Source organism: Tursiops truncatus, chromosome 10 (genome assembly GCF_011762595.2).
Source record: "Tursiops truncatus isolate mTurTru1 chromosome 10, mTurTru1.mat.Y, whole genome shotgun sequence".
Taxonomy (NCBI): domain Eukaryota; kingdom Metazoa; phylum Chordata; class Mammalia; order Artiodactyla; family Delphinidae; genus Tursiops; species Tursiops truncatus.
In genome coordinates this window covers 24,009,399-24,032,247 of record NC_047043.1, presented here as the reverse complement: position 1 = coordinate 24,032,247, position 22,849 = coordinate 24,009,399, and the positions used below count along the sequence as shown (strand labels likewise).

Genomic DNA, 22,849 nt, shown 5'->3' with positions numbered 1-22,849 from the left:
ATTTGGTGGAGACAAATGATGTTACTTCACTTATTGGTTGTATAGGAAGGAAAGTGATAGAAATGAGAATTTCCATAAAGTATCTTTGTTCAGCAAATTGACCTGCTTCATCCTAGAAGAAAGAGCCTAGGACCCAGGCTAGAGAAGCAGCCTGAGATTGAAGGACTGGGTCTTTTGATATTACTCCTGAAAAAAGAAAAGAGGCAGTTGTTTTTTTTTTAAACTGAAGTATAGTTGATTTACAATGTCATGTTACTTTATATATATTTATATATATATATAAATATATATATAAATATATATATATATGTATATATATATTTCAGATTCTTTTCCCTTACAGGTTATTACAAAATATTGAGTATAGGTCCCTGTGCTATACAGTAACTCTTTGTTGTTTATCTATTTTTTATATAGTAGTGTGTATATGTAAATCCCAGACTCCAATTTATCCCTCCCCTTCCCCCCATTTCCCCTTTGGTAACCATATGTTTATCTTCTATGTCTGTGAGTCTAGAAAAGAGATGGTTCTAAAAAGCTCTGCATTTCCTTTCCCTGCTCATCCAATAGTAGTACCCTTACAGGTTTGTGAAGACACCAGCCCTCCAGTCTCACTCTCACCTCCCTAGAATTGAAGCTCTTCTTATGCCTATATGACACCTGGGTTACCAACAGTTGATTTTGCTGCTTTGCATTTGTATATCTCAGTTCATCACTTTACTAAAGAAGTAACTGCTCTGCTCAGCCTCTAAGGCCTTTTATACAACAGGTCCTCTCTGCCTATCTGCTCTTATTCCACACTGTTCTTCAATGTGGACATTCACTCCAGGCAATCAGGGCTTCTCCTAAAATTTCTTCATTCCTCCTTCCCCCAGTACTTCCAACCCCAAGCCAGTACTGTTTTTGCTCATATGATTCATGATTGTTCCTTTTCCACTGCTGTTCTTCTGAATCATATCTTCCTCCTTCTCTGATTCAAGTCTCACTTCTGCAAACGAACTACATTTTCAAGTTTCTTCTAAATACTCCAACCTATATGAATATACCCTTTTTCTACTATGTTTAAACTTGATTACTTTAAAATAATACCCATTTGTATTTTCATTGCAATTATAAATGTCTGTCTTCTTTTTTCTTTTTTTTAAATTGAAGTATAGCTGCTGTACAATATGTTGCATGTGTACAATACAGTGATTCACAATTTTTAAAGGTTGTACTTCCTTTATAGTTATTATAAAATATTGACTATATTCTTAGGGTTGTATATTCTTGCAGCTTATTTTACACCTAATAGTTTGTACCTCTAAATCCCGTACCCCTATGTTGCCCCTCCCCTTCACTGTATTTATTCTTAATGTATTGTTTATTAATTCAACAACTATTTATGATTACCTCCGCTGAACCAGGTGTTTCTCCAGGAACTGAGAAAGAATGGTGCACAAAGAAGATAAAAGTCTCTGACTCACAGAGCTATTATTCTATGTGTCTTTCTTTCTTTCCCGGTGGAGATTGATAATCCTATCTTTATCTTGGTATTGCTAGCCACTAGCACTCTTTTGAATACAAGAGGTATCCAGTAAGTGTTTGCGCTTTGAATTTCACCAGTTGTACTCCATGCTTCTATGTCCACATAGCACTTAGCATGATGCTTGACGTTCATAGGTGAGCAGGATTAAACTTGCTGTTTAATTGATATCACTGAATCAAGGAGAAATTAAGATGAACATTAAGGAAGAGTTTTCTGACTTTGGAAGTGATGATTTTAGGGGTAATCTCTGCCATGCCACTCTCCTTCCCCTCTTTGCATTTTCACACTTTGGTTCATCACCTTCCTAAAGGTCACCTTGTTTCCCAGATTTAACTGCCCCTTTCCTTCCAGTGATTTCCAAAGTATTCGAGAGTGTGTTCCTCTGTCGTTCTTATTCCTCTTTTTCCTAACCATAGAAACTGGAGCCCAGCTAGTGAGAGGCTTCTAGAATCAGCATGATATGCTTGTTGAAAGTCCTCATCAGGAGTTTTCCTAGTACATCCCATGATACTCACTAGTTGTACCCAATAAATTCTTACTATCCCTATTTAAATGTTATACTTGTGACTGCCAGGTAATCTTTTTCTTTATGACTAGTGAACTTTGTATCCTATTTTAAAAATCTTTTTATACTTCAAGGTCATAAAGATATCACCTAACATTATCTTCTAAAGATTTTATTGCATTGCATTTTTATATATAGATATACAATTCAACTGGAATTAGTTTTGTGTATGGTGTGAGATAGGTGTCAATTTTCATTCTGTTTTTTAAAATAAGGGTATCCAACTGATTCAGCAGCATTTATTGACAAGACCATCCTTTCCTAACTGCTCAATTGAAAACAATTAAGTCACAAAAGAGGCACAAAAGAGAACATACTGTAATAATTCAATTTATATAATGCTACAAAGCACGTTTAGAAATAAATGTCAGGCTGGGAAAGTACATGGAAAATCAAGGAAGTGATTGGTATAGACATCTGGATAATGAATTATCCTGGGAGAGAGAGAGAGGAGTGTGGATGGAAAGCGGCACATTATGCACTTACAGGGTGTTGGCCCAGTGTCCCCAGTGTTCTATTTCTTGATCTGGGCAGTGGTTTCATGAATATTGGCACTATAAAAATTAAGTTGTACATTTATGCTTTCTGTGTTTTTCTATATGTGTGTTCTACTTCACTACAAAGTATTAAGAATGTAAAATGTTTAATTTCCTGACTAGACCCTTGTAGTCAATATTACTGAGTATCACTAAGTGATCAGCATTTTGCCATGTGTTGGGGATGCTGCAGTTAATTGAAAATACAGTGTGATACAACACAGCCATTTCAAGGCTATGATGAGAACTAAATGAACTAAAGCGTCTGGAAGTACATAATCAGTGCCTTGTAGAAAATAAATGATAATTCATTCTTTGATTTTCCCTTCATTTGTCTGTGCAACCAGAGTTGGGATAGTAGATCTCATTCACAGTCCCCATCGCTTCTAGGTCAGGAACAGCAGGGAGATACCAGCATCACAGCTTTTTATTTGTGCTTTTTAATCATAGCCAGGGACTTCCTACATAGGTATGAAAAGTCAGGCATCATGTCTCTATCAAAATGCCTATCTCCTCCGATCCTCACTCCACACTTTGCTTTACTCTGCAAATACTCTTTCCTCGCTAACCACTTAATCATGTCCTAATTCATTCCTCTAAAGGATATTTTTGGCTTTTATTATCAACATCTAACTTAGTCATTCTGTCCTTTCCTGATTTCTACCCAAGACTTTAAATAAGACCTTCTGGTCAGATGTATCTGCTGGAGATAAGTGATGCTGCCTCATTCTTTATCCCTATTGGTTATAGGGAAAAAAAACCCCAAACAGTTATCTGAGGAAGGATGTGGTTTTTCCAGCAAATCTTTCTCTTTCTCTTTCTTTCTCCAAAATGTCTCACTCAGAAGGAAAGAACCAACTCACAGGCTGATAAAAGGGATGATTTTTCTATCTCCAAAAGGAAAGAAAAGATACTTCTAAAAGATCTCATGTTCCTCCCTTATTCATCAAATATCAGTTTTTTTATATTATACATGACTAGGAGTCCTATATTGCTTATTCCTACTGTCATCACACTTTGTTGTCACACTCTTTGCCCAACCCCTCGTAACTAACCTTGGGTTGCTGAAAGTTTTCTTAGTTAATACTTTTTTCTAATCTCATTCCCATCTTTCTAAAAGATGTAATTTTACCATTTTTACAATGACTTATCTAGCATAGTTTAACTCTGCATATCCACTCTCTCATATTGCCCAATATTATTTAGGTAGGATTACAATTCTGTCATAAAGGACTCTTTACCACCTACTGCCTCCTGACCACTCCCTCCCTCCTACGCATATGATTTCACTGTGGTTCCTATTCCCCACATGTCTCTAAACAACCTGAAACATGACCCCTTCCTCTATGTTCTAAGTCTCACTTCCTCCAGAACGCACGTCTCTACAAATGCTTCCTTGTTATTGTAAATGATGTTTTTACTTGGTTTTAATTATTTTGTTTTATCAATTTGGATTTTGATTGTTTTTTATAGATGTTTCTACTGTAGGTCTTGTAACATTGTTTTACTTTAATTTTATATTTCTGTCTTTATTGTGGGTTCTAGTTTTCTTAAAAGTACGATCTAAATTATATATATCTTTTTATCCCTAGCATGTGGCTCCAACAATTTCTCCTACATAGACACAGATAACTATTTCTTCCTAGAAAATGAGAGGATGAACTGACTAGTGACCAAGGGTTAACCAGTCCCAGGATCATGTCCCAGATGACACTCTGTGCTCCTTATTTCATAATTTATTATTAATCACAAAAGATTTTCTGGATGCTTGCTCTTTGGGTCTTTTGAATGTCCTTCATTCTACTTTCTCCCAGTCCTCAATATATCTACAAAAAGTCTCATGAAAACTGTATTCTGATATTTTATAGAATTACCTATTTCAGACCCTCTTGAGATTGATCTCTCATCTCCTCATTCTTCTGTACCAAATGCTGGAGTCCATGAAGTGCAAAGGGGCTAGTGTTAGCCATGTGCTTATTTTGGGCCTCTGGTCAGGAGCTTTCCTAGAATATCCTGTGGGAATCAATAGCCTTGCCCCAGTGTTTTCCCATTATTTTCCCATTATTCACTATCCCTATTTAATGCTGCTGCTGAGGTATTTCTTCTTTTCTTGACTAGACTTTGGTAATCCTGGCCCATGGCACCATCTTGGTTCTCTCTCCATCTCTTATTGTCCTTCTATGGCTCACATGTGCTACTTCCTGTGAACCATCTGTGCTCTTGGTCACAGAACACAATGCTCAGCTTTTTCCCCAGGTCCTATTCCTTCTCCCAAACATTTGTATTTAAAAAATGTTTCTTCTCTATCTCCCTTTTCTACACTTACCTTCTTTTATCTGCCCTAATATTCACAAAAATATTTCCAGTTCTCTTGGGACCTTTCATTAAAAAAAAAATGTTGAGGCAGTCCAAGATGCCCATGTAGGAAGACCCTGAACTCACCTCCCATGAACACACTGAATCTACTGCTCTATATGAAACAGTTTCCTCTGAAAAAGACCTGAAGTAGCTGAGCAGCTACTTCACATTGCAGACAAGAAAAGGGCCACACGGAGGTAGGTAGGAGAGGCTGAGACTAGGTCTCGCCATAAACCCCAACCCTGACACAGCAACCGTAATAGGGAGGGAACCCACAGGCCTAGAGATTCTTTCTGAGAAGCAAAGTGTTCGTACCTCGACAAGGCATCCAACTTTTAGTACCTGTACCTGAGAGACAACCCTCCAAAGCATCTGGCTTTGAGAACCTACAAGACCTGTGGGACACTGGCAAACTGAGAAGACACGCTTAAAAGGGCTTATGCACAGATTCACTTGCCCCAGGGTCTAACACAGACGCAGTCATTTCAAAAGGGCCCAGACTTTACTGAAAAAGATTTATTGCTAATCTTTTTTTTTAAACATCTTTATTGGAGTATAATTGCTTTACAATGGTGTGTTAGTTTCTGCTGTATAACAAAGTGAATCAGCTATATATATACATATATCCCCATATCCCCCTCCTCTTGCATCTCCCTCCCACCTTCCCTATCACACCCCTCTAGGTGGTCACAAAGCACCAAGCTTATCTCCCTGTGCTATGCAGCTGCTTCTCACTAGCTATCTACTTTACATTTGGTAGTGTATATATGCTTCTTATGAACCTAGGGGCAGGACAGGAATAAAGACGCAGATGTAGAGAATGGATTTGAGGACACGGGGTCGGGGAAGGGTAAGCTGGGACGAAGTGAGAGAGTAGCATGGACATATAGACACTACCAAATGTCAAATTGTTAGTGGGAAGCAGCTGCACAGCACAGGGAGATCAGCTCTGTGCTTTGTGACCACCTAGAGGGGTGGGATGGGGAAGATGGGAGGGAGACGCAAGAGGGAGGAGATATGGGGATATATGTATATGTATAACTGTTTCACTTTGTTATAAAGCAGAAACTAACACACCATTGTAAAGCCATTATACTCCAATAAAGATGTTTAAAAAAACATATATATCTATGGAATCTAAAATTCAAAAAATTTGAGTTATTTGTCCAGTGCCACATTGTTAGTTCTAGAACTTAGATTATATTATCAAGTCTGAGTATATAGAAATTCCCTTTCTTCTAAGTCAGCATACCCCTTTTGTGTTAGATTTATATATACCACATTATTATATATAAAATGTTCTGCTCTTATTTGCTCAAAATGGTAACTAGTGATTAAATTATTTGAAGACAATGCCAAATGATGATGAAGATATTACTTGCTTTAGGAAGTTAAGGAATAAAAAGATCTTGTGAGCTTGCTATCATAGGGTTATAAAAATAAAAATGTCAATATATTTATTGAGTATTTATTATATGATCAGCACTAGGAAGTGCCACTCTTTAATTTCACACTTAAAAATATACTGTGAGGGGCTTCCCTGGTGGCGCAGTGGTTGGGAGTCCGCCTGCCGATGCAGGGGACACGGGTTCGTGCCCCGGTCCGGGAGGATCCCACATGCCGCAGAGCGGCTGGGCCCGTGAGCCATGGCCGCTGAGCCTGCGTGTCCGGAGCCTGTGCTCCGCAACGGGAGAGGCCACAACAGTGAGAGGCCCGCGTACTGCAAAAATAAATAAATAAGTAAAATTATATATACTGTGAGGGATATACTATCATCAAATCTGTTTTGGAGATCAAGAAAAAAGGCTCATGGATGCTAAAACTGACGTAAGTAGAAGAGCTCATCTTCAAATTCAGAAGTTCTGATTCTACAGCTTGGGATTCTAACCACCATTAGTGGATAGTGGCTTGATTGTGTCTGAATTACTGACAAAATTTCTGATGTTCATATGCACAGTGTGTGTCTTGGACGTGTGTGTGTGTGTGTGTGTGTGTGTGTGTGTGGAAGGGTGCTGCAAGGTCTGCTAGATCCAATACAAAAGAGACATACCTACTGTATAGCACAGGGAACTCTGCTCAATGTTATGTGGCAGCCTGGATGGGAGGGGCGTTTGGGGGAGAATGGTTACATGTATATGTAGGGCTGAGGCTCTTTGCTGTGCACCTGAAACTATCACAAATTGTTAATCGGCTATACTCTTATATAAAATAAAAAGTTAAATAAATAAAATAATAAAATAAAAAATAAGATGTAAATGTCTCTTTTTTATTGTTATTGACAAAAAAGAGACATTTACATTAAAAAAAGAGACATTTACAAAAAAAGAGACATTTACATTCATTCTGCATTTATTAGTTGAAAAGTCCATATGTGTTCACACTTTCTGCAGCCTGCCATGGGCATGTGTTAAAGAATACAAAGAAGAAGTACTAAATATCCTCCTCCTTCTGAGGCTACATTAGCAAATTGGGCTAAGGTTGCCAAATTGAATACAGGATGCTCAGTTAAATCTGAAGTTCTGATAAACAACAGTAATTTATCAGAATCGAAATTTCACTGGGAATCCTGTATTTTTATTTGCTAAATCTGGCAACCTTAAGTTGGGGACAAGAACTGGACAAACAGTGTTAACCATACAAGCTACAGTGAGCAGTAACTTCACACATTTTAATTTTGTAACGCTGTTGTCATGTGTCGATAAGATACTTGAGAATTTCTGAACAGTAAAATAGACCTGGTCTGACCCAGAGTACCCTTCTTTCTGCCATCATTTCTAGGTGATGGTCTCTACTTAAAGTCTGGGGACCTGCTCATTTTTTTGTAAACGGTCTATATGAGAATATCATCATCTTCTTAGTTTCTCCCCTTCTAAGGAGACGTGACTACAGAAACAAGTTCTACATCTGGCCAAGGGTGGTAATTTGATGCCTACTTGTATTGTTGGAACTAGGAGACAAAGTTAGAAAATGAAATCGTTGAGGCATGAACAGGAATAAGATGTCTGTGGCTGTAATTTACTACTATAGATAAGTAGTGGACCAGAGGCAGAGAAATTAAGAAAAAAGATGATGTGAAGGATAAACTGACTTTGCAATTGGTTGGCAAGCAAAGAAATAAATAAACCTTTGTCCTGAACAAATTAATTTTCCTGGAAAAACAGCTCTTCAGTGGGTCTGGATTCTTAAAAAATATAAATTTCAGTGGGACCAAGATTTTCAACAAATGTAATGTCGGCTGCCGCTTGGGGCTGAGGCCTGACTGAGCGGCGGTGTCTCCCGCAGAGAATTTCCTGCTCCAGTTTAAGAGCTACTGTTACTTCACCAACGGCACGGAGCGGGTGCGGTGCATGACCAGACACATCTATAACCGGGAGGAGTACGTGCGCTTCGACAGCGACGTGGGCGAGTACCGGACGGTGACCGAGCTGGGCCGGCGGACCGCCGAGTACTGGGACAGCCAGAAGGACCTCCTGGAGCAGAAACAGGCCAAGGCGGACACGTACTGCAGACACAACTACGGGGCTGTGGAGTGCTTCACGGTGCAGCGGCGAGGTGAGCGCGGGGCTGGGCGGCCAGCGGGCGGGGGCGCAGTGCGTGTGAGTGTGTGTTTGAAACAAGGACAGAGACAGAGAGACACAGAGACGGAGACAGAGGAGACTGCGTTCGGTAGGCGGGGAGTGTGTAGGGCTGTGAGCAAGTACAAGTTAGGCGGGTTCCTGTGAGAGCCTGTTGTCTGGAGACCGTGTGTGATTTTGTCAGTGACTGTGAGAGGGGAGAGAGTGTGTGTGGTGTGGGGAGGCCCGGGAGGGAGGGGAGGTGTGGCGGGAGGGGTGCAGGAGGGAGGCTCCGGGCGTCCCTGGTGGTCCCTGTGGGGGAGGGGAGGGGGAGGGGAGGGGAAAAGGGAGGGGAGGGGAGGGAGGGGAGGAGAGGGGAAAGGGGAGGGGAGGAAACCCCGACTGGGGTGGGCGGTTAGAGATGCGGGAGGGACTTCAAGGTGTCTATGGTTGGGGGAAGGTTTGGGGAAGGAGAGGTGAGGAAAGTGAAAGGATTGGGAGCCTGTGAGGAGAAGAGTCACAGCGTGCTCTGGGCACACACCCTCTTACTCCTGGCACCCCGGAAATAAGTGTGCCGCGTCTGTCGGTGTGTAGGAGCACTTCACTGAGAAAAAGGTGTCAGACTACTTTTTGACAGGTGCGGGCAGGGGAGCCTCTGCGGCTCCTCTGATCTTCCTGAGACTTCTTCTAGGTCTAAATTTTTCGCCTTTTTTTTTTCTTAGCCTATATATTTTTACATAGTTGAAATGACTGTGTAATCAGCTTTTGAATTATAATTGTGTTAACACACTGATGTTACTATTTTTATAACGCTAATAGTATTCGAGTAGTTAATAATATTTCTTTTTATAAGTGTAACAATTCACCTCACAATCTCCTTTATCAGGTCTTGTTTCAAAGATATATAGTGCCAAGTACTCAGTTTAAAAGTTACATTTTTTATTTTAAATTTATATTTAAATTATATTTATATATTTATAAATTTATATATTAATATAAATATATATAATATAATATATAAATATATAAATATAATAATATAAAATATATATATTTATAAATTTATATTTATAAATTATATTTATATATTTATATATATATTTATATTTCTTTGATTCCTAAAGTTCTTGAATATCTCTCACATATTTATTGGCCCCTTGTTACTGCTCTATTATTTATTCTCTATTATTTCTGGGGTCCTGGTGTTTTTCTCAGTGATATAGATTCTCTATGCAGCAAAATTAACACTGTTGATATTTGATTCAGCTTTCTATCCGTAAGAGACAGAGCCTGGATTTGAACCCAGGCAACATGGATTCAGAAATGACACTTTTAATTAAATGCCTTGCAAAGAGTTGTAAACACATCAACAATAAACTGCTTCATGCAATGGGAAAAAAAGACACACAAGTATCCTCAACATCTCTAAAATCTAATGGGTCCATGCGGTAAGGGTTAAGTTCAGGATCATGGTACTAACTCCTAAAGTTGGGCCACATGGCCACCTTTGAGGGAGACCTGCCCAAGGCTGCAGTCTGGGACTGGAGAGTGGTTGCAGAAAGGCAGCCAACCAACAAGACTTACTCTGTCTCCCTCACTTATCCCCTCTACCTTTTTCTCTCCTAGTGGCGCCTACAGTGACTGTGTATCCTGCAAAGACACAGCCCCTGCAGCACCACAACCTCCTGGTCTGCTCTGTGAATGGTTTCTATCCAGGCCATGTTGAAGTCAGGTGGTTCCGGAACGGCCAGGAAGAGGAGGCGGGGGTGGTCTCCACAGGCCTGATCCCTAATGGAGACTGGACCTTCCAGACCATGGTGATGCTTGAAACAGTCCCTCAGAGTGGAGAGGTCTACACCTGCCACGTGGAGCACCCCAGCCGGACCAGCCCTGTCACAGTGGAATGGAGTGAGAAGCTTTCTGGCCTCATAAGTTCCCCAGCCACCAAGGAGGGGGTTTTGATTACCACTGATTGTCAGGTTTCTCCTCTCCCTGAACCATATTTTTATTTGCTTCATGTTCTTCTCTTTTTCAGCACAAGTTACTGGGAGTAGCCATGTGATATCCTGTGATAGAAACCCTCTGATAGTTTGTAGATATCCTTTGATAGTTTCTATAAATACCTATACCCACTGGTGAGACAATTCTGCCTGGCAGGCAGAGAAGAAGTGTCCCTGTTCTGAGCCTCCATGATATCACAATTCATGGTCACCCCATTGCCCAAGGCACCAGACCCTTGGGCAATGTAAGACTGGGCTTGTGCTTCTGACACTGTTTCTCTGAGATGTTCCCTGTGATCTGAGAAGGGGCACATCCTCTACAATGTAGGGACCTTCCTGACATGAGGGGAGTCCAACCTCACTTCTGCCTTTTATTAGCTCTGCCACCCTAGACAAGCTCCTTAACCTCATTCAGCCCCAGGGTCCTCATCTATCAGATACTGAAGTCTTGTGGCCTTATGTCAGGGCTGTAATATTTAAATGAATTCAGTGCCTTAACCTTGAAGCTACTCAGTGTGATTTAAAGATGTTTTCCTGGGAATGGACAATTACTCTATTTCTTCCAGGGAAGCCTTCTTTCCCCATTCTCAAAGCTCTCAGTCTTAGAGACTGAAATAGAGAAGTTGGATTTGGGATAAAAATCACTAAAACTAGCCTCTTTTCCCAGGGGCACAGTCTGAATGTGCTCAGAGCAAGATGCTGAGTGGAACTGGGGGCTTTGTTCTGGGTCTGCTCTTCCTTGGGGTGGGGCTGTTCATCTACTTCAGGAATCAGAATGGTAAGGAACCTGTTGGCAGCTGAGACTCCCAACAGACGTTTTGGGGAAGAAATATGACTTTGACCGGTTAGTTCTCTCTATATCAATGACTCTGTATAAAATCTTTCTTTACCTAGTTGACCTCAAATTTCCTGGAAATCCAGAAATTGACAGTCCATGGTTAGCTGTGGTTGAAACATAAAAGGTGATGGCCTGCAGAGATAAGAAAAAGGTTAACATGCATGGAGATTTTGGGTGGAGATCCTGGGGCAAATGCAGGAAGAGACACAGGGGTGATGAAATTACACTGGATTTGTGTGACAGAAGCTTCATCCTCTCAGTGTCTGTTCTCTCTAACCTGGCATCATGTGAAGTGGGTTGTGGTGTTAGAGAAGTCTTAGGGGAGTTGTCTGGGCCCAGGGACATTGTGTTTGGGGATAGATTTACCTCCGTATCTTTTAAGTATATATCTTCCCTCCTCTTTTCCAGAACATCCTGCACTTCAGCCAAAAGGTAATGCTCTTTAACTCTCTTTTAGGATCATATTTAGTCTCCCTATAACAGATGGTAGAAGTGACAAGATAGGAGACAGAAATAATGAGAAAGACTTTGGATCTGACTTCTGATCAAGCAGTTTACATTAAAGCTTCTTCTCTCCACTAAACAGAGGGCTTGAACTCTAAAAGTGGCTTTGGCTCAGGGAGACTTAAGAATTTTTCCCCTTCTTACTGCAGTGCTTTAACATGAAGGCCTGAGAGACAGAGAGAGGGAAAAAAGCTGCTTGTAAAGTTAAGACAGGAAATGACACTGTCCTCTGTCTCCTGCAGGACCACCTCCGCTGAAGAACCTTCTGTCCCGGCTTCTTCATGGCCTAAACAGGTCTCCTGCTTAGCTCTTATTCTTCCAAAACGAGAGTGTTTATCAGGATCTGGTTTGCTCCTGGTTGAGTGACCCTGCAGAAAACGTCCTTCTTGCTGGTTTCCTCAGCCCCCGCGTTTGACCTGGACATTCCTCATATTGTTTGCAACACCTTATCTTCATTCTTTCCTGGTTCCCTCTGTTTTCAATCTTTACTGCCTCCTGTGCACCTGCTCTCATCTTCTGTCCATATTATTATATAATGTTTTTCTCAAATAAATATGGAGTAACAATCATCTGCTTCATACAGTTTCAAGGAAAGAAGAAGAAAGAAACGAGGAAGGGAGGATTTCATCGCAAAACTATTAATGGTTATTATTTATATTCCTGAATTTTGGTCACTTGTGGAACTGGAGGTTTCCTTGTTTCTCTCCCTGTTTTTTCCTCGAGTTTTCTGCATTTTGTCATTAGGCATGTTTCCCTGAGCTAGGAGAAAGCCCTTAATTGACCCTATCATGACGGTTTCCTGCATCTTTGTAATCTCAAAGATAAGCACACTTTATAAAAATCTGTTATTATTTAAAAATTGCGAAATTTATAATCATGCTCTTTTTCTCTTTTTCCATGATTTTTAAAGAAAGTATCTAATCCTGGGTTAGTTCACACCTTGATCACCTCTTTAATTAGACTAATGGTGGGCTTCAACATTTGTCTTTTTCTGTCACTCAGATAAACATCAGTGACATGCTGACTCTTTGGCTGGGATGCATTCTTCCCCATAAATAGGTTTTGGAAGGCCATCAGGACAGAGCCACAACTCATGTCAATAAGATGCATTTCTGAGGCCCTCCAGTTTCTGTCACAAACTTACTGTCTTTCAAGGGAAAATCCTGTATGGATCTTATCTCAGCAGAAATCAGAGACAATTCTGAGAAACAAAGGAAAATTTATGAATACAGGGATGTTCATTCAAACAATGAAATATCCTGCAGTTGGAAGACAAATGAGAATCTCTGTTATGGAATAATCCCCAAAATGCACTTTCAGTAGGTATAAGAGATTTGTATAGTATACAATATTTAAAAAAAATAAGATACAGGAGGAGAATAGAAATATATAACTATACCCATTCTATCTATCTATCTATCACTTACTTACATTTGTAAATATAAACAATGGCAGGATTTTTTTAAAAAAATGGTTGCCTTTAGGGCCAGATGAGAGAATAGGTTGAAGGGGACAAATATGAAAGCCAGACTTTTTGGAATATATTTAATAGTTTTAACTTGAGGGACATTCAAATATTTTATGTAATAAAAAATTTAAATCAAAAGTTTAACAAGGAGATACATAAAAACTAAAAACAAACTGGAATGATTAAAACAAACTTGACAAAAAGTATATGATGGGAAACAAGCTAGAAAAGTAAATCAAACTTTTTTTGACCCTTGCATAAAAGATTGTGGAACTATAATTGTAAATAAGTATATAGTTCTAAATTCCAAAGACTTTAATAATGTAAGCGAGTTGGATAGGCTCAGAGAAAGGTAATTAAACTGGTTAAGAAGACGGTGGGTTCTGCTATTGTATTCCATCTGAAGAGTCAGTTTCAAATGTAAATCAAATCTAAACAGTAGTTAATAGATTCAGAAGTTTATTTCAAAGTAATAGTTGAATTCTCCACAGTCAGACATAACTATTATTTTATTTTCAAGCAAATTAAAAGCTTATTTTTGCATATGTTAATTATACTGTGTTATTTGTGTGAAACAGGTTATCATCCTGTAGGAGTTTGATAAACCAGTAGTCATGTCTGCAATGTGCATACAGTTGGGATAAGTTCTATTTGATCCCAGGGTCGCACCTTCACTGTCACTTTGTTCTCTGGGATGAAAAAATAAGTTGTCTCATTTTATTTGAGACCTGTGGTGGGAAATGATAAGGTAGAAGTAAAGTATACGGTATGCATATATCTATGAAGATGCTTTCTAGCAAGTAGCAGATAATCCAATCTAACTGGCTTTACTTTTCTTTAAGTTATTTATCTCACATAACAGATAGACCCAAGATAGGGAATCTCCAGAGTTGGTCAATTCATCAGGCCAGTTGCATCACCAATGATCTTAAAGGCAAGAAAAGAGAACTGTTTCTTCTCGTGTGGTTTTATAAGGAGCAACCAAACTTCTTGCAGAGTTTTCCCAATAGACCGACTTCCCCACACATTCGGAGGACCATGGATTACAATGATAGGCTCAGACAAACCTTGATTCATCCTTTGTGACATGGGCCTGCCTCCCGTGATACACAAGGGAAGAAAAGGTTTAAAATCATCTTTTTTAGAGAGAAAGAAATGGTCCATGGGTAAGGAGGATGATTTTAGGGTATGGAAGTATTAGATTGTGTTTTTAGTGATTTCCTTATGAAGGATGATAGATATTTAATGGACAGCATCATTGCAAGGATTTTTTTTTAGCATTGAGACTTAAATATCAGCTGTAAGCCACTTCCTTCCCCCCAAAAAGCAAGCAAGCAGGAGGATTATTTACTTGATTTTAGAGCATATACTGACTCTTAATTTTGTGAGGAAAAGTATATTTTCCAGGGAAATTTTTTTTAAAGACACATAATGAGGAATGACTCACTTTTTAAAATGCTAAAACCTATTATACCTCTATTTCATTAAGCACTTTTTGGCATTCATTCATTATTTGTTATATACACCAGTAAAACAAAGTCCAGAATTAGATCCCTGGACATTTGACGTTTAGATTTGTATAGAGAGTTTCAAGTTGTTTGTCAGGTATAGCCCATACTCATTCCTTTAAACAAAATGGATACTTCACAAATATGCACGTGCAGATGTTCATAGCAACATTAGTTATTATAACACAAAACTGGAAACAGCCTAGTATCCATCAGTCAGTGAATGGAAAAACAAAATGCACTGTATCTATACAATGGAAAACTATCTAGCAATAAAAAAGAACAAGTGAAACACATTTAAAGGAATTGATGATACATGATGCAAAATGGATGAACTTCAAAAATATACTAAGTGAAATAAGCCAGACACAAAAGACTACTTGTCATATGATTCCATTTACATGAAACATCTAGAAAAGGCAAATTTATAGACTGAAAGCGAATCAGTGGGTCTCTAGGGCTTGGGGTGGGGGTGGGAATTAACTGTAAACAGGAAACTTTTTGGGGTGACAGAAATGTTCTAAAACTGGATTGTGGTGATAGTTGCACATATCTATAAAATTACTAGAAATTTCCCAGTTGAGTATGATGTAAACTGTGGGTTTGCCATAATTAGCCTTTATTATGTTCAGCTCTGTTACTTCTAGATCCATTTTATTGAGAGTTTTAATCATAAATAGGTATTGAATCTTGTTAACTGCTTTTCATACATTTATTTAAATAATCATGTAAGTTTTATCCTTCAGTTTTTAATATGGTGTATCATGTTGATTGATCTGCTGATGTTGAAACATCCTTTCATCCCTGTAATAAATCCCACATCATGGTGTATGGTCCTTTTAATGTATTGTTGCATTTGGTTTGTTAATATTTTGTGGAGGATTTTTACATGTATGTTCATCACAGAAATTGGCCTGTAATTTTTTTTGTGTGTGTTGTATCTGGTTTTTCTATCAGGGCAATGTTGAATCATAAAATGAGTTAGGAAGCATTCTTTCCTCTTCAATTTTTTGGAATAATTTCAGAACAGTACGTATTAAATCATTGAATGTTTGGTAGACTTCATCTGTGAAGCCATCTGGTCTTGGATTTTTGTTTTTTGAGAGGTTTTTGATTACTCTTTCAATCTCTGGGCTGGTGGTTGGGCTATCAGATTTTCTGTTTCTTCATGAGTCAGTCTTGGAAGCCTGGGTGATTCTAGGAATATGTTTATTCTTCTAGGTTGTCCAATTTGTAGGTGTATAGTGTTCATAATATTCTATTATAGTTCTTTGTATTTCTGTGTTATCCGTTGTTATTTCTCCTCTTTCATTTCGGATTTTATTTATCAGATCCTTTTCTCTCTCTCTCTCTTTTTTTTTTTTTTCTTAGTCAGTCTAGCTAAAGATTTGAGAATTAAAAAAGAAAAAGTTTTGCCAATTTTGTTTATCTTTTCAGTGACTCAGCTCTTAGTTTCATTGATCCTTTCTGTTGCCTTTTTACTCTCTATTTCATTTATTTCCACTCAGATCTTTAATATTTCCTTCCTACTGTCTTTGGGATTCATTTATTCTTCTTTTTCTAGTTCCTTTAGGTGTAAGGTTAAATTGTTTATTTGAGATTTTTCTTGCTTCTTGAGGTAGGCCTGTATTGCTATAAATGTCCCTCTTAGTATTTCTTTTGCTGCATCCAAAGGTTTTGGTATTTCATATTTTAATTTTCATTTATCTTTAGGTACTTTAAAAATTTCTTCTTTGATTTCTTCATTGACCTAACGGTTATTTGGTAGCATGTTGTTCAGTCTCTGCGTATTGGTGATTTTTCCAGCTTTCTTCTTGTAGTTGATTTCTATTTTCATACCACTGTGATCAGCAAAGATGCTTGCTATGATTTGAATCTTCTTAAATTTATTGAGACTTGTTTTGTGTCTCAACATATGGTTTATTCTTGAGAATGTTCCATGTGCACTTGAGAAGAATGTGTATTCTGCTGCATTTGGATGGAATGTCTTTACAAATATTTAAAATCCATCTAGCCTAATGTTTTATTTAAAGCCACTGTTTCTTTGTTGATTTTCTGTCTATATGGTCTATCCACTGATATAAGTGCAGTGTTAAAGTCCCCTACCATTATTGTGTTGAGTGTTGATTTCTCCCTTTAGATAGATTAATACTTGGTTTATATATTTTGGTGCTCCTGTTTTATGTGCACATATATTAATAACAGTTACGTCTTCTTAATGAATTGTTCCCCTTATCATTATAAAATGTCCATCTTTGTCTCTTTATCTTTTTTGGCTTGATGTCTGTTTTGTCTGATATGAGTGAGGCTCCACCCATTTTCTTTTGGCTGCCATTTCCTTGGAGTATCATCTTCCATCCCTTCACTTTGAGCCTGTTTGTCTTTATAGCTGAGGAGAGTCTCCTTAGAGGCAGCATATAGTTGGGTCTTGTGTGTTAATCCATCCATCCACTGTGTGCCTTTGATTGGTGAATTCAATTCATTTACATTTAGGGTGATTACTGATAAATGAAAACCTAGCACTAACATTTTGTCTTCTCTTTTCTGGTTGCTCTATATCTCCATTATTTCTTTTCTTTGTGTCTCTGTCTGCCATTTTAGTTTGGTGGTTTTGCATAATGTTTTTCTCAGTTTCCTCTTTTTTGTTTCGTGTGTCTGCTCTAGGTTTATGTCTTTTGGTTACCTTGAGGTTTGTATAGAATGTCTTACAGATAAAATAGTCCTTTTTCTGTTGATAGCATCGTATCTCCATTTGCCCATATGGGTTCCATCCTTCTCCTCTTGTTCTCTTATGTTTCTGTTGTCTAAAATTATCCCTTTCCATGTTGTGAGCTTGTTACCAAATTGAGGCAGCTATAGCTATTTTTACTGCTTTTTTTCCTCCCTTTCCCCTTCATGCTATAATGAAGTGTTTTAAGATCTGTTGTGATATAGAGTTGCAATTTTCTGATTCTGTCTGTCAGTATATCACCTTACTTAAAGTTTTGTATACTTTTGCCTTTATGTCTCAGGTAGAAGGGCACTTTCAACTTTTCTTGTAAGGTTTATGTTGGTGGCCTCCTGCGGCTTTTGTTTGTCTGGGAAAGCCTTTACTTCTCCTTCATATCTGAATGATAACTTTGCTGGATAGAGTATTCTTGGCTGACAGTTTTTACCTTTCAGAAGTTTGAGTTTGTCATTTCACCTTTCTGTCGAGTTTCTGCTGAGAAACCTGCTGATAGTCTAATGAGGGTTCCTTTGGAGTATACCATCCTTTTTCCTTGGCTGCCTTTAAAATTCTTTCTTTGTCATTAATTTTTGAGAGACTTAATGTAATGTGTCTTGCAGAGGTCTTTTTGCATTGAGATAATTAGGTTTGTTCTTAGCTTTGTGGACTTGCATACCCAATTCCTTTCACAGGTTTAGGAATTTCTCAGCTATTATTTCTTTGAATAAACTCTTTGCTCCCTTCTCCCTCTTTTTTTATTTTTTTTTGTGATACCCATTATCCTAATTTTCCCTTTGTAAAAGAGTCAAATAATTCTGATAGAATTTCTGCATTTATTTTTAGATCTTGAGTCTCTTTTCTCTTCTACTTGTATCATTTCTAGATTTCTGTCTTCAAACTCATTAAATCTCTCTTCCATATGGTCTCCTCTATTTCCAATGCTTTTAATGCATTCTTCATCTCATTTATTGATTTCTTCAGCTCTAGGATTTCTGTTTTTTTCTTTTTAGAGTTTCTACCTCTTTTGTAAATATTCCTTATGTTCATTAATTTTATTCCTGAGCTCATTGAACTGCCTTTCTGGATTTTCTAGTAGCTCGTTATTTTGAAATCTCTGTCAGATCACAATAGTCCATGACTTTAAGTTTGGTTTCTGGAGAATTGCCATTTTGTCATTTTCTCTTTGTGGTACCATGTAACAATGGTTCTTCATGGTGGTTGAAGAGTTGTTCTTCTGCTGGTGTATTTGAAGTAGTGAACACCTTTCTTCTTTAGGTAAAGCTTTAAAAAAAATTTTAAAACTTTAATTCTGAGTTCTTTCTGTGGTTTCCAGTAGGTGGTGCTACAGCACAGGTTTTTGGTTTCTCCTACTAGCGCTGCCTCTGATTATGTTTGAGAGTTGGCAATTTCCACCTCTCACTGCCTCTGTCAGAGGTGTTGGCCACCTAGTACCCTCGTTGCTACTGCTTGTACTTCCTGGGTCATTGGTACCTTGCAGCTGCTAGTGTCACTGGCATTGCCACCTGGGGCAATGGGATGATGGGCACTTCTGGATGGAGCATGGGGGTCTCCTGAGTCACAGGCTCTGCTGCTGTTGGGAGGGGAAGAAGAGGATGGGGGGAGGGGGGCCAGGGTCAAGGGCTTTTCTACTCTGTCCTGAGTTGTCAGGTACACTGGAACCACCACTGTGGGCAGAGGCCGGGGGGATGGAGTTGTGGGTTCCTCTGTGATGGAAGGATGGGGTTGTAAATCCCCCTACTGCTGCTGCCTAGTTCCCTGTGGCTGTGGGCACTGTTGTGGCCAGGAGGCTAGAGTCCTGTGCTCCACCTCCCCTGTGGCTGCTGGGTTCCCTAGGGCTGTGAGCTCAGCTGCTTAGGCTGGGGGCGCTGGATCACAGGCGCCACCTTCACTGTTTTCCCGCTTTGCCTCCTTTGTGTGTTCCAGTCCACCCACCTGCAGATATATAGATGTGTGGAATTCTCCGGCATCCCGGTGTGTCAGGCAGGGCCATCTTTGTTGAGTTGTGGATGTTTCAGTGGTTGTAGATGAGGGGGACAGACAAAGGAAACATCTCACTCCACCATGATGATGATGATGTTACTCTCACCGTTTCTTATTAATAATATTTTTTCCTTAAATGAAGAGACCACTGACCTGCTTCTCACTAAGTTCCAGTTTAGTGGTGGTAGCTTCCGAAAACTACAGAGAATATTCTGAGACTATTTGGACAAGACTCATTCTACGCCAACTGGCTTGCTGACAACTAAGACCCCATTTTCCCCAATGTATTGCAACCCTTCAGGCTTACTACAAGTGAGTCCTAGGCTGTGACGATTAGTAGTACTCAAGGCATTCTGTAATGATACAAATTTCAGTCCTCCTGTTGTTCAACAAGTCTGTGTTTCTGATGCCACTTGTTTGCTTGCACGAGTGTTGCAATTTATTTTCCATAAAAACAAACCTGTGGTCTCACACAACAAGAGCAAAGACTAGAACTTCTGTACTGATAACCACTCTCTTCCAGAAACCAGTATAACTGCCTTTTCTTCAGGAAATAAGCCTTTATTTGACACTTCTCTTACAGAGCAGAAGCTGAGCAGGATTGCTTCTCCTCTTGCCTTCAGTGAAGGAGCTCAGCCTCAAGATCACCTGTGGGAGCAGTGGTTCGGTGACAATTCCTGCATTGTTTTACGTGAACTGTCCTTCTATTGAATTAATATTGCAGAAAAGTTGAAATATATAATATTTAGAGCAGCACATTTTTATTATTCATAAATGTATACAACATACAGAATTTAGGTCATTGGTTCATTCTCTTTTAAAATAAATCTGTAAGATTTGTATATTGTACATGAAATTTATATGAAGAAGTTTTGGTAGTGCTCTCTTTAACTATGTTTCAGTATATATATTATACAATTAGTAAATTGCACATCAAACTTATATGAACAAGTTTTGATACTGTTCTCTTTAATTCTATTTCAGTATGTTCTTGATATAGAATTACTTTTCTTTGCCATTCTTTTTATCCTATAATCTAAGGGGAACCTTAGTTTGACTTTCTCAGATTTTCACATGTCACAACTAGTTAATTCTGTGTAAATTATGGTTTTCTCTTGGTCAAATTAAGCATGAGATTCTCATGGTTGCAACTGCACAATATCCAATAGTACTGAACTATCACTGGAGTCTTAGGGACATAGATTGTTCTGGAATCCAGGGACAATAGTGACTTCTACCCAACCTCTCCAAGAATTTTGAATTTTCCACATTAATAGAAATATATTATTCCATGGTAAGCAAGATACTATTTCTATTCTACTCCAGAATGTTCATATTAACACTACATTATGCCAAGAAATCTAAAATAATGATTGGGGACCATGGATTAGATTTAGGAATTTGGAGGCCTCTGCAACCTCAATAAGCAGGAAACTTGTGGGGAGCAACGGGCATTATTACATAAGACAAATGCAAACACTGTCATTTCCAGAGGAGGGTTACAATGTTGATGAAGGGAAATTTTAAAGAATTACAATTGCTATACTGTAGCTACTTCAATTTACATGATGCTCTCAGTCATTAAAAGGAGTAGTTTTATTGATACACATATCCGTGAATTAAAGTGATAAAAATAGTTTAAATGTAAGGGACATTATTTTCTTTAGAAATTAAATCTGAGGTGGTATGATGTGATGGCTGAGTTTGCAGGGTTTGAAATCACATGTAACTTGGCTCAATCTGGAGTGTACCATTTACTAGTCTTGTATCCTTGCAAAGATTATCTAACCTCCTTCCACTATTTTATTTTCTCCATTTGCAGGATTAAAAAGGGTACTTGAATCACTGAGATGACGTGAGAATTACATTTTAAAAAGACATGTAAAAAGTCTTTGTATAATTCTGGGTACTAAGTAAAGCTCTCAAAATTTACTCAATAAATTTTAATCATTTTAAAGCAGCATGATGAGTACGGTCACTAGAAATATTAAGGCACATAAAGAATGGCTTGGGCAGAGGTGTGAATTAATGCATAATTTTAAATAAATAGTTGCATTTAAAGTCCATTCTAAATCTGAAATATTATATTTATGTTAATATAATGTGTAATAATAATCTAAAAGTAGAATTACATTTTTAAGATTATATGACTACATCAAAGGGTATAATTCGTAGTTTTTTCATAGGGTTCTATTTATGAACACTCCATAATGTATTCATTAGCAACATCTTCTTATAATATCTTCTGGGGATAAAGCAAGAGAAGGTGAATTATAAGAGGACATGTTCCCAAGAAAGTAAGAAAATCCTAATGGGAGCCAAGAATAAGGAATTGAACGTATTTTACGTAAAATATTAATTATTCTAAAGAGGAGGTGTTGTGTCAAAGGCTGACTTTGACTTTTTATCGATCTTTCAGTCACTTGCAAACTCTGATCAGTACAGCTGGCTTTATCACACTGTTAAGTTAAATGTTACAAAGATGCCTTCAAGATCTTCCATTCCATGCAGATTGCCTCCTCTAAGCCCCTTTCTGTATGAATATTCTGGAGGTGCCACTAAACTTAGACAGCATCAGGAGACAAACCTGTAAAGTTTTTTCACTCTGTTAAGTAATTCACTAAATTTCCATTTCCTTTAGTTTATCAGAGACACCCCTGCCTGGCAGGAAGTACAGATTATACTCTAAACAACAGCTATAATTCTGTCACATCATCAGTTACCAGGGGATGGTGTTCCTTAAAGCATCCAGAGAATCACAGCATTTTTCAGTATTGTTATACCTGAAAGATCACAGTGCCTTCATTTCAGTTGCAGAGGTTAAATAATTTCGCCAAATCTACAAGTACATGAAGGACCAAATTAAAGGTCTCCTAAATTGCAATCACTTTCTCTCTACCTGCTCAACTCCTAAACACACTCACACATATATTTGTCAAAATATCTATGTCTTCGAGTAAGAGAAATGAATGATCTTTAGGCTCAAACATGTGACACATCATTGACCAGCAGGGAGATGGCTCTCAAGAGAAGCCCAAATAAAATGTGTCAGATACAACTGGATCAAACATTTAAAGCACTAAATTAAAACAATCCTTTTAATGGAGGAAATTCTAAGTTTCAGAAGAGCACCTTCACACTGAATCTCTGACCAGTAACTGATGATGTTTCTCGTCTGTGATGCTGATTGGTTCTCCAACACTGAGCTAACCCAATCCAGGAGCAAATACTGAATTCCTTGGTTGGTATCACTTGGGTGGAGGAGAGTCGCAGTTCCCAATT

At 38.4% G+C, this 22,849-nt stretch overlaps 1 protein-coding gene across 3 annotated transcripts in view; it reads left to right on the top strand.

The window, feature by feature from the left end:
* LOC101336370 (DLA class II histocompatibility antigen, DR-1 beta chain) overlaps positions 1–22,849 on the top strand; it is an 85,966-nt gene that overhangs the window by 54,608 nt on the left and 8,509 nt on the right. Inside the window, exons 1-3 of one of the 3 annotated variants that reach the window (XM_073810601.1) lie at positions 8,320–8,539; positions 10,168–10,449; positions 20,151–20,229. In XM_073810601.1, the coding sequence (XP_073666702.1) occupies positions 8,335–8,539; positions 10,168–10,449; positions 20,151–20,229 (566 nt within the window). In that variant the 5' untranslated portion in view covers positions 8,320–8,334. Of the gene's footprint in view, positions 1–8,319; positions 8,540–10,167; positions 10,450–20,150; positions 20,230–20,611; positions 22,809–22,849 lie in introns of those variants that run through there. The other 2 variants (XM_073810600.1, XM_033864089.2) reach the window with 2 other exon arrangements.